The sequence below is a fragment of the Octopus bimaculoides genome, chromosome 1 (genome assembly GCF_001194135.2).
Source record: "Octopus bimaculoides isolate UCB-OBI-ISO-001 chromosome 1, ASM119413v2, whole genome shotgun sequence".
Classification (NCBI taxonomy): Eukaryota; Metazoa; Mollusca; class Cephalopoda; order Octopoda; family Octopodidae; genus Octopus; species Octopus bimaculoides.
The window spans coordinates 157,245,651-157,262,949 of record NC_068981.1 but is presented as its reverse complement, the minus strand read 5'-3'; the positions used below and the strand labels follow the sequence as shown (position 1 = coordinate 157,262,949).

The 17,299-nt window shown below is 37.2% G+C and overlaps 1 protein-coding gene across 6 annotated transcripts in view; it reads right to left on the bottom strand.

The window, feature by feature from the left end:
• The window catches only part of LOC106871419 (uncharacterized), a 48,013-nt gene that overhangs the window by 23,565 nt on the left and 7,149 nt on the right, over window positions 1–17,299 (bottom strand). For 5 of the 6 annotated variants that reach the window (XM_052972027.1, XM_014917857.2, XM_014917855.2 and 2 more), the window contains exons 2-3: window positions 1,807–2,095; window positions 487–577 (exon numbers count right to left, since the gene is read on the bottom strand). In XM_052972027.1, the coding sequence (XP_052827987.1) occupies window positions 487–577; window positions 1,807–2,095 (380 nt within the window). The remainder of the gene's footprint in view (window positions 1–486; window positions 578–1,806; window positions 2,096–17,299) is intronic. The other variant, XM_052972034.1, reaches the window with a different exon arrangement.

Genomic DNA, 17,299 nt, shown 5'->3' with positions numbered 1-17,299 from the left:
TATATATATATATATATATATATATATATATATTCTTTTGTTTGTTTCAGTCAATGAACAACGGCTAAAATGGAATCTCATCATGGAAGGTTTTGTCGGTGAATTTATCCTCAGTACTCATTCATAACTCGAACATTTATTCTCTCCGTTCGTTTTCGCCGAACCGTTGAGTTACTTGGACGTAAACAAACCAACGCTGACTATCAATTGGTGAGAGACAGATACAAGACGGGTGCTCGTACACACTCATGCACACATGCATGCGCGCACATGCGCAAGTGCATGTGTGCAAGTATTTGCATATTTAAATCTATGTATGACTAGTCATAACACTTAAGTTATTCATTTAAATGAATGTTAATTTCCTTTCGATTAAACTCCAAGACTGTTTTTATAAAGGACAAATTTCGACAGTTCAACTGACCTGTCTGAATTACTGGTATTCATTCTGTCAAGGTTGAATTAAAGCGCGAGATAATTACTTACCGGCAACAGTAGTAATAGAATAATAGAATCATCAAAATCGTAAGAAAGAATCCCAGTATTGTAAACAGGGCGATTAGAAGCCAACGTGGAACTGCAATGATATAAACAGATTATAACTACGATGTGTATTTTAACAATAGATTAACAGGTTTTCTGTCTTATGAGATTGTCTCTCTTTTGACTATAGAAGATTTATATTAAAATATCATCTCTCTTTTCATCTACATACATTCCATACAAGCTTTGAATCATTTTTCTTTTATCCAAACTGAAGTTACGTTAGAATGATCTTCCTTTAGTCATATAATCTGTGTAATAGTTTCGTCATCATTTCAACAGAGCTTATATAAAAGCACAAATGTATTGAGCTTACATTAAAGCTTTATGCAACCTAGCCTTTCTTTACGATGCATTAAATAATTTAATGAATGTATAGATATTAAGTTTGACTTTACTTTGCGCAGACGACTGAAATAACCCCTGAGTAAACTAAAGGTTCAGTGGTTAGAGCGTAGGACTCACAACCATGCGATAGAGTTCGATTCTCAGACCGAGCTCTGTGTTGTATTCTTGAGCAAGACACTTTATTTCACGTTGATTCAGTTGTAGAAACTATGTCACTGTGCCAAGTTGTATCGGCCTTTGCCTTTCCCTTGGATAACGTCAGTGGTATGAAGAGGAGAGGCTGGTATGCATGGGCGACTGCTTGGCTTTCATAAACAGCCTTGCTCAGACTTGTACCTCAGAGGGGAATTTTCTAGGTGCATCCTATGGTCATTCATGACCGAAGGGGGTCTTTACCCTTTAAACTAAAGCATCTATTTGCGACGGCCCTATGTTTTGTTCACAATGTCTAATATCAAGTCCACCGGCAAATACTCTGTAAATGACTATTCTAACGCTACAACTCGATTAGGTTTTCTTATTTATTGGTCTTTCGTGAAGCTATATGTAGCACAAGATCTAAAAGTGGGTTTAAGTTCTACTGGAGCAACTTTTGCAACGTAGGACCATACTTCGAATGGGATGCAAATTGTTCCACTAAACGCTCCCGAGGCACAGTTAAACTCTCGGAAGTTTCAAATCCCAAGTTTACTCGACTTGAAGCTCTTTTGTCCCCTTATTACTCAAATTGGAACACTGAACTTCTTGTGGGTCAGCCACGTACCAACAAGAGGGTTAGTACACAGTGATTATGATTTCAAAGTTACATATTCTCCGACAATTTTGTAATCAGAATTTTGCTATCTATGAGTTTATCTTTTTATATATCCATACCTAAAATGATGAATGCTTATTGAAAGCCATGAATAAGCCTACCTAGAGTGATATCAGATGAATTGATGTTAAATTTGGTTGACAAATCCAGTGAAACACATCGTGGTATGCTGCCGATCCAGATTGACTTAACCGAACATTTCAAGAAAGGTGAACCTACCATAAAAAATCCCGAGGAACACGTGAATGTTATATAGCTACCCGGATAGTATGGAGACTTGGTGATAATGTAACCATTTGGTATGTTCCCAGGGGGAAAACATTCCATTGTTGATTTGGTGTTTTCTCTCGTGGATTGCTGCATTTTCCAAGAGCTGCTTGTACTGTCTTCCTAGCAGTGCGTGAAGTATTAAAAATATAATATTAATCAAAACAATGACTACAAAGGGAAAGATAATATTTACTGTTATTTATTTTGCTTTTTATGTCCATCGTCTAGAAATTTTTCGTCACACTTGTGACCTCTTCAGTGATGGAGAGTCGCTGAAGAGGTCACAGGTGTGTGACGAAAAATTTCCAAACATAAAATAAGAACAATTATAAACAAGATTCTGTTTACAATTCCCACCTTTCGGGCACGATAAAATAAAACCAGTTTAGTACTGGGAGTTGATGTAATCAACAATTCTCTCCGCATCAACGAAATGCCCTTTGTCCATATTAGAAATTATCATCAATACATCAACATCCCAACATCGTATCAGCATTGTTATACTTACCGGATTAGCAAGATTGTCAGATCGTTGTACAAATGATTTGCAATATTTAGTTGAAGCTAAGGCGGCGAGCTGGCAGAATCGTTAGCATGCGGCATTTCGTCCGTCCTTATGTTCTTAGTTCAAATTCCGCCGACGTCGACTTTGCTTTTTATCCATCGACCCCTGAGGACTGGGGTCGATGTAATCGACTTTTATTTCCCGAATTTTCTGGCCTTCTGCCAAAATTTGAAACCAATATTTAGTTACAGCTCTTCACAGTCTGAGTTGGAATCCCGCCGAGGGATCCTTTTGGGGTCGAAAAATATTTCTAGTCAAGTACTGAGATCAATGTAATCGATCGTTCTCCTCCCTCCAAATTCCTAGCCTTGCACCTACATTAGAAGAAACCTGGAGTAATAAATGTCTGAGTTGATAGAGCATCGAAAAATACCTTCTGGTATTTATTCCATCTCTTTATGTTCTGAATTCAAATCGCATTGAGCTTAACTCTGCATTTCATCCCTCTTTGGTCGATAAAACAGAAACCAATCAAGTACTGGAGTAAACTGTTTCCATTAACCCTCTCCATTCTTTTTTCCTAAATTAGAAGCAATTATCTGAGGCGGTAGTGTGGAGACACATGGCTTAGTAGCTAGGATGTTGCACCCATGATTATGGTTTCGATTCCTGGACCAGGCAATGCGCTGTGTTCTTGAACAAAACACTTCATCTCGCGTTGCTCCAATCCATTCAGCTGACAAAAATGAGTTATCTGAGACGGGCCGGCGTCCCGTCCAGTGGGGGAACATATACGTCAGAAAAGCCGGGAAACCGGCCTCATGAGTCTATGTGACTTGAGAAGGAGCTTATCTGGGGCACCGGGTTGGCATAAATGTTCAACCGTCGGAAAAAATGCCTTTCCATTTTCCACATTCTGAATTAAAATCCTGCATAGATATTTTTATGTCATCCCTTTGGAATCGATAAAATAAAATACCAATCGAATACTTGGGTCAGCTGCATCGACTAGATCCCTCTACCAAATTGCTGACTTTGTGCCTAAATCAGAAAATTGTTGTTATTGTTCGTGTTGCTGCTGCTGCTGCTGTTGTTGTTGTTATTGTTGCTGTTACGAAGGAGTAAGGCTATGTCAAAATTGGTTGAAAAGCAGGGGAAATTCTTTGTATTTAACATCTCTTCACATTCTGTGTTTAAATTCCATCGGAGTCGAGTTTGTCTTTTATCACTCCGAGATAAATAATATAATCACTGTTCAAAAATACGAATCGATTAATCCAACCCCCATTCTTTCCCAGAAATGCGAGATCATTTTCTGAGTTCAAATTCCACCGAGGCTGAATTTGCCTTTCATTCTTTCAGTGTCGATGTAGTAAGTACCAGTTGTGCACTGGGATCAATCTAATCGAAAAGCCCCCTACCCATTATTTTGAAGTTTTATACCTATAGAAAGGATTATTATTGTCGCTGTTGTTTCTGCTACTGCTATTTTTGTTGTTGCTATTATTATTATTATTATTATTATTATTATTATTATTATCATCATCATCATCATCATCATCATCATCATCATCATCATCATCATCATCATCATCATCATCATCATCACCATTATGCAAGTAACCTTAGATGCCTAATCTACTTTGGGAATCTACTTGGTTTTTGTTTATCTTGGCTTTTATCGAATTAGTCCTTAATGCTTGATCCTGTGCAGCTACTAACAAACTTTCTGTCTCCTTCATCAGCTTTCCTTTCTGCAGCCATAACCAATATTATTATTATTATCATTCTTCTTCTTCTTATTATTATTATTATTATTATTATTATTATTATTATTATTATTATTATTATGATTATTATTATTATCATCATCATCATCATTATTAAGGCTGTGAGCCGGCAGAATCGTTAGCACGCCGGACGAAATGCTTAGCGGTATTTCGTCTGCCATTACGTTATGAGTTCAAATTCCGCTGAGGTCGACTTTGCCTTTCCTTCTTTCGGTGTTGATGAAATTAGTACCATTACGCACTGGAGTCAATGTAATCGACTTAAACCCTTCCCCCAACTTTGAGGCTTTGTGCTTCCACTAGAAAGGATTATTATTATTATTATTATTATTTTATGTTTGACTTTTGTTTTGCATTTGTACAAGTTGGATCCAAGTCTCTATTATTATTATTATTATTATTATTATTATTATTATTATTATTATTATTATTATTATTATTATTATTATTATTATTATTATTATTATTGAGTGAGTGAGAGCAGTGCATACCATCAAAGTGACACTGGAGTAAAATATACGAAGCCCAGTATACCCATTATGACTACCCGTCTGATAAGGGTACACCAGGCACATGAATCACAACCATATGTGCGCGACATCGTGATCTCATATCAAGATAAACAGCGCATGACCTTGCAAGGGAGGCTCAGTTAGAATTTTCTTCAGGTCGAGTAGCCCATCCCGCTCAAATGGTCCTTGTATTAGAGTTTTTTATGGATGCTGAACGAAACACCCATGTTTCCCAAGGTGAATTATTCAAACCTCAAAGAATTCCTTTCAACTCACAGTTATGATGCTCCTCCACTACTTCTGCTCGTGATCAGAGATGCCCATATCGTCAGCCACCAAAGGATATGTTCAACTGGTTAAGGTCAAACAACTGACAAGCAAGCCTGAGGTATTGAGCAGAATATTTGCTGTAGCCCATCTTTTATACCAAGATAAAACAATGTACATGATAACACTTCCAATCAGTTAAGATAAGAAGCCACGAGAGCCAATGCTTGATATATTATCATTATCACTATTATTAGTTTATCGTTTTTGCACAGCTTCTAACGCTGGAGGTGTACTACGGTGTCAGCCGTTCACTACCAGTGAACTAAAGCAACACCCCTTATTTTTCGAGCACCATCCGGAGTATTCGAGGGGTTCCAAGCAGTGCTGTTTTCTGTAAGTGCTCTACCCTTATTGCAGTCACTATTTGTTCCATGTACTTCTCAAGACTTTTACTCACTGTTCCCAGGGCTCCGACAATTATTGGTACTACTACCACCTATTACACTTTTATAGGCGCCGAGGCGTAGATACACAAAAATCAGTCGCCTAGCAAAAGCTTTCATCTGTAAAGATAAGGGTTGTTGCCCTTCTGATCTTCCGAATGCTACGCTTAATCATGATGCGTGACATGATTGAGTCGAGTGGCAAGGTCGACTACATGATGAAGTAATTCATGGGTGCTTCGTAAAATTTTGATAAGAAAATCAATCCTCTAATGTCCTGAAAGAAGTAAAGCGAGTGCACTGCAGTATTGAGCCTCAAGCAGATGGTTCCATACTAGGTTTGATCTGTCTTTCATTATATGCCATGTAGTTACTGATGTATGAAAATGTAATGGACCGTGCGATGTGTGGTTAGGAGAATGGCTCTCTTTTTCACCACATCACACGGGCCTTACAATAAAGAGAGATTGAATGGAACAAATAAATGCCAGATGGAAAAGGAGACACAACCGCGTGAGAATGATTAACGTCATGAGAACAAAATGTATGTGTTCGTATGCATAGATGTATGCGCGTGTTTTAAGAACATTTGAGTATGGCAATGAAGAAGGAGACATTGAAAGAGTGTATAGCCATCGAAGTGAGAGGTAAGTTCATAAACAGAAGAAAGATTATACCAGTTCGTAGTCAATAGTACACGGCAGTCCAAATACTGTATCACGAAGTCGTGGCCATGATGCTGAGCCGGTTACAGGTACATGTCGTACGTGAAGTCTTGGTTGTGATGCTGCAACCTGGGTCACTTGACACTGAAGTTCTTGCAGGTTGTATATTCGCTGTTGATCCGTTGTGAAGTAATTCACGAACAGTGAAGTGTTGGAACCTGGGTGAACTGTTTGCTGAGCTGTGTACATAGAGGGATGATGTTGACGACGTTAAGGACATGATGGTGGCGACGAAGAAGGAGGTTGCTGTAATGCTGTTGGACGAAGTTGGCGAGTCTCTACGCTGTGGTAGTGGTGTTGTCTAGCGTTGTCGCTAGAACTGGCTGTCTTTGTGGTCAGTGGCTAGACCTTAAAAGGTCAGGAACCAAAGACTTCGAAACGAAGAAAAGCTGAGTTTTTATAAGGAGCTAAAGGCTCAAACAGGGTGGTGAACAGGTTGTCCCACGCGATCCTATTTAGGGCCTCTGACTGGCTATACACGGCAAGTTGGCACAATCAAGTGGAGACAAATTGCGCCAATATCAACCAATCAGATTAGTGGACACAAAGGGATCCAAATAGCGACCAAGGGCTAGCTGTTCCCTGCTACGTTCGAATGCACGTATATATAATAAATGGGAGAGAAGAATTTCACCCGAGTCTACGCTACAAAAGCATGCTTCAGTTTAAACTCACTTACTTCCAGAATTATCAAACATCAGGTGAATATTTTGATATGATATGAAGAACATGCCCCTAGAGGAAAATTAAATTTGCGTCTCACTATTATAAATAGATAAATTATAAGAAATATGTTTTACTTCAACTCGTAATTTAAATTTGATTTCGTTGTCGAAGGAGTTCATTATACTGTCGGAAAACCGCATTATCTGATCTGTAAAATACCGAATTAACTATACATTAAACACACAAGAAATGCTAGAATACAGAGGGTTAATGTTAAATAAAACGAAATGGATCATTCGTTGTCTTCCCTTAGAAGACACAAAGCCTACTAACTGGTATTGTTTCGAGAGTATCTATATGAAGTTTGTTCGTGCGACAAGTAAAGTGACTGCCAATACTTAATGATGATAAATTTATCTCATATAGAGAGACAAATTTATCATGGCACAGGATCACATCTTCCTCTTTCAGATTTTGATCACAAATATCTGAAATTTTACTTCATGGACAAAGAATGTGAACCTACAAGATTGCTTATTAATCAAAGCCAAATTAAATTCTTCCAAAGACAAAAGTAAGGTAAATTTGTCCCTAGATATAGTTGGGTGTTTTTTACACGATCCACCCAAGTATTACTGTAATTTTTCAAATGTGTTTGTTGCTTCTATCACGTCAAAAATTCCACTTGATTTGGTTCCCTAAAAGCAGGAAACGGAGGTTGATTGAGCACCTTCCGACAAAGATACTAACATTTTAGGTTTCTGGAAAATGAAGGAATACGACACTAAAATATCTTCATCTCCTCACACAATCCCTCCAATCCAATACATCTGCGAAAACAGACAGATTACATCAGACAAGGATCAGCAAAGCCAGTCCTCAATTGGGTTTTCGAGAGGATATGTTCATCTTCGCTCTTTGCAAAATAGATTTGGTACAGTCAGTGTCTGGGAAAACCTTAAAGTATCTTTGCATGCAGTTACATAAAAGGCAACGTTAAAGCTCAATGAGCAGTGAAGTTTTCAGAAAAACATTATGTAACATTGTTTAGTTTAATGAGTACATTAAATAAATTGAACCAAAATTGATGTCAATTCTAAGAGAAACCTATAAAGAAGTGAATCAGATTAATCTCTGACTAATCATGGAATTATTTTCTTACACCTGGAGGAACTGGCAAAGCATTCCTTATCAACTTGATCTGAGGTAGTCAGAAATCAAGAGAAAACTACCGTTGTTACATCCTTCTCTTCCATAGCTGTGACACTTTGACAGTTGTAAGAACTGCTCATTCCTTTAAGTCTAACATACACTTTTCTGCATCATTATTAGAGACTGAAGCATGGCAGTTTTCCTCAAGAGTTATCAAATGGTAGTGTGGAATGAATGCATTCTGGCCGACAGACTTGTTCTAGAAGTACCAAATCGGACACTTGAGGGACATACAAACGAAATCATTGGCGAAATACCACTGCTGCTTGTACATGATTCCCGTCAAATATTCTATCTGTGATTCCTATGAGCAGATGAGCATAATGCCTGCCCTAAAGCTTCATCTCTCTGAAGACATGTCAAGAAATTAACGCTGTCAACCAATTAGGAATTTGTTCTTCTAGATGCAAAAAAGAAAGAACGGTGGAGACTATTCAATTGTATCGCTTCGAATTGGAAAAGGTCATGACAATGAAGCACTAATTCAAATACCATCTCATAGTGGAAATCAAGCTCGGGATGTAAATGTATTGATAGTAAAACTATGCTGAACTGTCCATTTCGACTTCAATGATCATAAATGTATTCACGGAAGAGATATGAAGGGGTACTCAGAAGAAACTGAAATTTTGCAATATTATTTTATTCACTTAGTTTACACTTTTATCGCCTTCAAAGTATTCTCCATTTGAAGCAATGCATCAGTCCAGACGCGCTTTCCCCTATTCAAAACAGTGCTGAAACTCTTGCGAAGCGATGCCTTTTAACGTCACCGTCATTTTTTCTTCATATCTTCCACATCTACAAATTCCGTCGCACCAACTTTTGTCACCTGTGATGGCCTTCGAAAAAAGGTCCAGATCAACTTCCAACTGTACTCTCAGTTCTCAACACGCATTCAGTCGTGACTGCTTTTGATCTTCCGTGAGCAAGCGAGGCACAAATTTTGCTGCAGCTCTTTTTATTCACAATTCCTCACTCAAAATTCGATGGCAGGAGCTCCAGGATATACCTGTCATAACAACAAGTTCGTCAATTGTTCAATGACAGTCCTCCAAGATCAGTTCATGAATTTTCAGGATGTTTTCATTCGTTCGGGAGGTCAACGGTCGCTCTGAACGAGGTTGGTCCTCAAGCGACAAATGACAATTCTTAAAGCGTGAAAACCACTCGTAAACTTGTTTCGCACTTGGTTGGTAACAGCTATGTGAGTTGTTTGAAGCATGACAACTGTTTCGACCGCCGGTTTCTCCAACAGAAAACAAAATTTCACGGAAGCACGCTGTTCCTTCGTTTCAGCCTTCGCAAAAATCGACGAACAGAGGAGAAGCACTGCAAAACAAAGATGCACCACGTGGAAGTACGACAACACCAGACGACGCCGGTCGGCAGACTGATGCCTGAGGGTCGCATCAAGTGGTTCTGGCGGCAGAAAGTCTGAACTACAACGAGCTTGTCCCACAGAGAACGTTTCCGGTTACTTTTGGGTGCCTCTCGCATACTAGGTTCTGTAAATAAAACGGTGAGATGAATTTTAAGTGTTTGTATCTTCTAGGATAGTTCATTACTCTAAATTCATTGAATTCTTTGAATTCTTCTAGAATCCTACTACATCGTCTAAAAGAAAGGATCCTCCTCTATCATTCTTAGAAATTTAGATACCCTACGACAGAGCATTGACACTCGCCTAGTGGCGTGAAAATCCTTCCACATCACAAAACCTACAATTTGAATTGGTTGCATCAACATTGAAGATGTTTTCATTCTTAGAATTGATCTTGACAGGTGTGACATTCGAATTTAAACTATTTCAATTTCCAGTACGCCTTTCATTTCAAAGATAACCAACAAGGCGCAATGTTATTGAAATCAACTTAGTATCACATTCAACATACTTTTTCCAGAGCTAGAAACAGCAGAAATTTGTCCTTTTCTGACTCCTGACAGAAAGACTAAGATTGTATTCCACCAATCACTACATCAGACATTGGAAAATGTTACTGATTGAGAAAATAATTCAGGATGATTATGCAAATCAGTTTTGAAAAAATAAAAAACGTTTTCCCGGAAATCTTTTTAAATATAGGAATAAAATATAAATGTTGTTTGTCTTATCTCATTTTCCGTGCCTTTTTATGAAGCTGACTTTGAATCGTCTTATGAATAGCTTGGATGCAACAATTTTGAGTTGATCCACATCCCCGGACCGAACTAAGTTTATTAGTATCTTTTTAAAGCAACGTATTCAAAATATTATGAGCTCGTGTTGTGTTAATTTTATGGATTAATGAATCCTAACAAGGCCGGATATTGCGGTTAATTCAAACATATATTTTCAATAAATCAATTCTTTGCGATGCATATAATTTGTGCGTGCGTTCATTTATGTGTGAAATGTGTAAATATTAAATCTTAATTTTAAATTCCATCCTTATTCATATAATACTAAATGCTCTGCATTTTAAATTTCTTTCTTTCATGATTAAATGTGTCTTTTATCTTTTATGAAGTAGAAATATATGAAATTTAAATGTACAACCTTCTCGATATATTGTTGTCTAGTCTAAAACAGTTATTGATGCTTAGTTTCATATCAATCATGGTTACGCATATCTATGATCAAAGTTATTCCAGTTATGACCATCTCACCTTTTTGTGTAAATTTATAATATGATTATCTAATGCGTCATTTCCCTTATTCTGACGGTTGGATATAATCTGAGGGAAATTTGTCAGTTATTTCTAATAGGTCACACCAACCATGCATAGCCTCTCTCGTTGGTGTTGACATCATTACTATTGTGTAGCCCCCCACCCCAGGTATGTCCTGACTGAGCACGCATGTAAACGATGAGGCGTGAGTCGTAGATGAATTTTCCTAGCTATATCATAGGCCCACGGACTACATAGCAAAGACCTGTACATTGAACAATTTTTTAAAAACAGCAGTGAAGTATTCAAGGAAGATTTTGCAACAGTTTCTTACAAGCAACCACGTAAAGGTTTCCTTGTCACGTTTCCTACTACTGCATTATCCAACATAATCTAAAATAACAGCTTAAATCGGCAGAGTAGATTTAAAGAAAATTTGGCTACTATATCTTGCTTTGTAGTAGTAGTTGTAGTAGTAGTATTGTGCCTGGAGTGGTTCCCTACTTTTTTCGTACAATTTACTACCACCCCATCCTAGCAAGTTTTTTTAAGTAAATTTATCCTCAATTTCTTTTATTCAATAATAGAGTTTATGCTTTTGCCATAGTAAAACATTCGACACAAAAGTAATAACTAAACCCAGTCTTTTGAATTAGACTATTATTCCATTAGTAATACAGTAATTAAGAAGGATACAATACAAATCGTTAAATCCAAAGTGGTAAGAAAGAAAGAAAATTAGTATTTTTTTCACAAAGCTGTCCTACTTCAAATTTTCTTCTCGACTTTAAATAGATCTGGAGTAAAGAGGACATGTCACTGATGAAGTCACGAATGGGGACGAAAGGACTTTGGTGGCTTGCTGATTGATTGGCGAAACGATTAATCAAACAATCAATTAACTAATTGGTTAAATGTTTAACTGATTTACAGATACTATTAAAAGAAGCTAAGAAAAACCAGTGCGTATGTTTATGATTGGCATAATGACCCTCCCGAGACACAACATAACTGAAAAAATATACACAGTTCCAGAATTAGTATATTTATTCCCTGAGTAAACGAAAATCTACAGTGGGAAGAAATTTACCCCAGTTTCTGAACTGTCTGCTTCAAAGTATTGAATTAAATGCCATCCATTATATAGTTTTGTACCTCCGACTTTTGAGATCTAATCCATTCCACATCTATAAAAGAAATACCATTTATATGTATTGAAGGTTGTTAATTATACAATAAATCCTCTCACGCACACACTTATACATAACATACGCACTCTAAACTTGTGGCCTTGCATCAATTATAAGGACCTTCCATGTGGTTCTCAACAACTCCGTTACCAACATGCTGAGCGCTGTGGTGTTAAACCAATGCTGTAAGAGTTTTGTTTCCTGAATATCAAATGACAAAATACATGAAAAAAAAAAGGCAGCTAGAATGCCTTTCATCATATATCTGGTCATTCAAAGCTGACCTCAGATAAAACAACGACATCATCTTCATCATCATAAACATTACCGTTCCTTTAGTTCGTCTGTACTTCTGCTGCAAACATCAAACATCAGCAACAACACTACAACTGCCATCAAATACAATAAAAACTACGACTGCTGCTGCTACTACTACTTCTTATATAAATTGTATTTCATGAAAATTATTGCTATCAAAGAGGATCATACCTATCTCTGATCCTTTACTAACATACACATTATGAAGTGGAAATAAGAAGTTTCCGCCTTTAAAGAGAGAAACAGTTAGAGACTGTTGTTATTGTTGGATAGGGCGTGCACGAAGGGGAAACTTTCAAGTGTCATCAAATAATTTAAGAGATCAGTTTAATTACATCAATAAGTGACACGACTCGAAACTTAAACAACCATCCCATACGATGCTGGTTATAGTAGGTGTCATTGTTTATCACCAAAGGTGGAATTCTGGGATCTTTCTGATTTGGCAGACACCATTTTTTATTTAGTTTTTATTTAGTATGTTTTCAACCGGAACACTTTAAAACTTCGAATACTTGTATATTTTGTCTTATAGAACAGAGAAAAATTTTTTATATTCGAAGTTATTTCATGTTAAAAGTTGTCGTATTTCGGTAATTTCAACCAATCACTGACGTCTATTGAGGTGAAAACAATTACTGCTGTGGATTGTCAACAACACGTTGTGGTAGTGTAATGGGATCTTTTCCCCTGAATAACATTAGTGCCGTTGTTTGTCAACAACAACTAACGGTGGTACTGTTATTTATGACATCGTTCGTGCGTTTGTACTGGTTTTAGCTTTAGGGTTTTAGGGTTAAGGTTCGGGTTTTAGAGTTAGGGTTAGGGTTAGGGTTTTAGGATTAGGGTTAGGGTAAGGGCTAGGGTTATGAGTATCTTCGCCAAATTTGGTGAAAATCTGTTCAATACACCGCCACAAATTTTTCACCGTGGAGAAGTATGTAGTAGAGAGAGCAAGTGCAACTACCTTCAAGGATTGACTGTGATACCTCAACTTCAATTCCTACCATCCATACAGTGTAAAGAGAAGGATTGCTCAGTGCCTAAAACATCGTGCAAAAAATATAAGTAGCGATCGTGATACAAACCGCGAAGAAATGATCAAACTCAATAACAATCTATTAAGAACAACTACCCCAAAAACATACTATCCGCTCCAATTATGAAGCAAAGAGAAGATGAAACCAATAAACTGTCCACAGTCTGTCTACTCTATGTGAAAGGCCTCTCCGAAAAGATACAAAAGATATGCGGCCCATATAACATCAGGACAGTATTCAAGAGCAATACAACACTTCGCAAATATTTCCTTCAAGTAAAACCACCAGTAGAAGAGAATATGACCAAAGACAGCGTGTACTCCACCCATGCAGCTGTGGTAGGTTATACAAAGGTGAAACATACCGCCCCCTTCGAAATAAGGGTAGACGAACAACGCAAAGCTGTGACACGAGGAGATATTGATAAATCGGGTATAGCTGATCATGTATGGAAAAAATGGAGACCACCTCCCCTGTGGGATGAAGTTAAAATAATAGACAGAGAACACCACTGGAAAAAACGAAAACTAAAAGAAGCAGCACATATGCTAGGACACAACAACCTCCTAAGCAGACCTAGTGCAGATAGGAATTGCATATGGGAACCAGTATTAAGGAAGGATAGGAAAATATTAGATTTATAAGCTCTTTCACATAACCAGTTTACGTCAGTGTAATTGACAGATAAATTAGGAAATACTTTATCTATAAGATCCCTAAAGAGAAACTATCATTTGATAGCATGTAATTTCATGTAGCTGAAGTCTTGATTTGAAAGTTAATATCCTATTACCAATCTTAAGAAGCTCGTATGATCATCTTGTAGAAGTATTCTGATGCTGCTTGTAAGATGAAGTTTTTTCATGTGTCTCCAAAGGTACAATTTTTTGAAGCATGCACTGACCTCATCAACTTATGATCCTTTGGGGATAACTGACAACGTTTGACGAAAATCTCCTGCAAGAAGAACTGTAACTCCTCCTATGAGCGTGCTATTTTTTATGTCTTGGAGGGTAGGTCAAGTAACTCTGGAGCTCCACGATGCGACAGTGCACTCATCCCAAACAATGAAGTAAGTTTGTTGGCGAACTGTTGCCATTACAGAGGTTTTGGAAATGTAGCACATTTGAGATTCCTTCATTTTCAAGGTTTAGAGGGAGCTTGAACATGGAATGAGCGGTTCTTTCCCCCACTGAGTGGTATTGCAGTGTTGCAAAACCAGGAGATGCAACACTGAAAAAAGGTTAGATTTTATTTCCTCCTATTTAGGATTGCAGGTGAAAGCGACAAAAAGACCTGGTTTTCCGTATGTCCTGACATGTCATAGCATCTTGTGTTCGTCCGTGCATGTATCGAGGACCAGCTGTGAATGATGATGGGAGGATTATAAGTTGCCCCATGTTTTGAATATCACCATCTGTCCTCAGATCATCTTGGAGATGAACATAATTTTTAGCCCTTAACTTTTTTTGATTGTTACGAATCTTGAGGAGACGCTGACTCTCAACTTTAGCATACATATCAACCAAGTATTGCTGAAATAGATCACGATACATGTGTAATTAATTTGATTGTTCTGGTCTTAACATCAATTGTTAAGAATAGAAGTCATTTGACCACACCTTTTTGTTTGTAATTGGCTCTCCTGTTGCAGGTTCAATGTGTGGAATATTGAAATGATACCCATCTTGTCCATTCCACAAAATAAGAGGATACTGGAGAGCATCATAAGAGGGATGAGTTTTTGAAACACGTTTAAAGTTGTTATCTCGAGCACGAATGAGAATATCACGATTTTCATGGGGATCACCTACCATAAGGATGGCTACTTCGTTAAATGTGGGCTCATTAAAACGGTGTAAAATATCCTTTACTATAGTTTACTACAGAAGTAACGAACTCGGAAACACACTCACTCACAGACACACAGACACTCATACAATTGATGATATTAAAAACAGCAAAACGTACACACACGAAGTTCAAGCGAAACGAAATATAGTCAATATAGGTGCAAACCATACTTTCTGTAACATAGTTATGCTATAAAAAATTTTTTTAAGGAATATTTCTAAAAGAAATATTCCAGCGTCGGAAAGTCACCAATTTAGTAAAAATTACTATGTGTCACCAATGTAACAAAGTACAGAAAGTCAACATTTATTTGGGACATGTATTAAATGTTATAAAATTTGGGATTGAATGTGACGGTGAAGTTAGTTAAGCTCCAAGAAAATTCAGAAGGCATAATTCAATTTTTCCTGCAAAAATAATTTATTATTTTTAAACGAACGCTGAACAAACTGTGTACAAAGGAATATGTTGCTGTTGTGAACGTTAATTAATTTAAAACATTTGCTGGAGGATGTATGTAGGAAGACATAAATTAATTTGACATCACTTGCTATATATCTTAACTGTGTAAGGTTATAGGCTGTAGAATAAATACTGACTGACACAGTAAAACGGTTGCGCGGCGTTGAATACTCACACTGATAAAACAGCATAGCAAGAATACGATAAGGACTCTAGGAATGTTAAAAAAACATTATCTTCAAAATGCTTATAAGGACTGGAATAACATTTTTATAATTATATTGAAAGAGCCGCTAAGGCTTTCTACTTCGCCAAGTTTCCGAATTTGTTATAATAACCAGAATAACTTTTTTTCAGGTATATTTGCAAGTGTGGTGAGTGCTGTCAAATCAGCCAAATCTTCATATTGGTTATAAAAACCAGAATAATATTTCAGCACATAAGTAGTGATAATCATTAATGCTGTTTAAACTGCAACTCTTCATGATGAAAAGGAAAATCTAAACTGTGGTACTTCAAACTGAATGTTATTGTTCGTTCAACGTTCAGGCCACAATTAAACTAAACTTTCAAAATCGGCGCGTTTCACTGTTGGACGGTACACTTACATACATATACTAAGACAGACACACACAGACATACATTCACGCACGCCTCAGGCCTATCTCTGTCCGGCTGTATGTCTGAATCTGTCTTTAGATATGTGTGTTTATGTGTGTTTGTATCAGTCGTCACAAAAGCGTATGCATACTGACAGACACATACACCTTCACATACACACACATATACTTATCAGTCGTCGGCCTAACGTACGTAACGAAGTGCAAACACACATATACTGACAGACACATGCACACTCATAAAGAAAATGTGACATCGTTGTCGTCGTCGCCGTCGTCGTGGTATAAAATGTCGTTTACGATAGGTGACTTATAGAAGGAGTAAAATGTTAAATTTTTGTAATGCAAATATGTAAATAGAAATGAAGTTTATTTGGTAGCCAAAAGATTACTGAATCTTTTGATACGTTATACGTCAAAATCGGCAGCTTAGTTTTCGAATCCATAAGGAATCTAGCGTGTACACACACTCACACACACATACACACACATATGCACGCAAGCACACACACACACACACACACACACACACATACGCAAACACACACTCTCTCTCTCTTTCTTTTATATAATAATGTTAAAATCTAACTGCACTCTTCAAAACTTGCACTAAGAATAAGGACAAAGGTAAAATTACTACCTGCTTTTATAGCAAGTTGTTTCAGATAGTTTATCCCGTCCCCCTCCGACTTTTAGTTCATGCAATTGAAAAAACCGCACTACTTATGGGATGACCCAATATATAGATAAATAGGAAGCAGCTTTCTTTATTATAGTACAGATTTGACTAATTCGGAGAAACATTACTTTCTTTATTCACACATCATCACTCTCGTAATGCAACACTTTGTAATTTTGGTTCAGATTGAAAGTGTAAAACTATTTTCAATCTCTAATGAAGCCTGGTCGTTGTAGAGCAGTGTTTTCCAAATAACTAAAACTGGTTGTTGAGATAACGTAGAAAATATGTAAATGAAAATAAAGTTTATTTGGTAGCCGAAAGATTACTGAATATGTTCATACCCCACGCGTCAAAATTGGCAACTCAGTTTTTGAATGCATAAG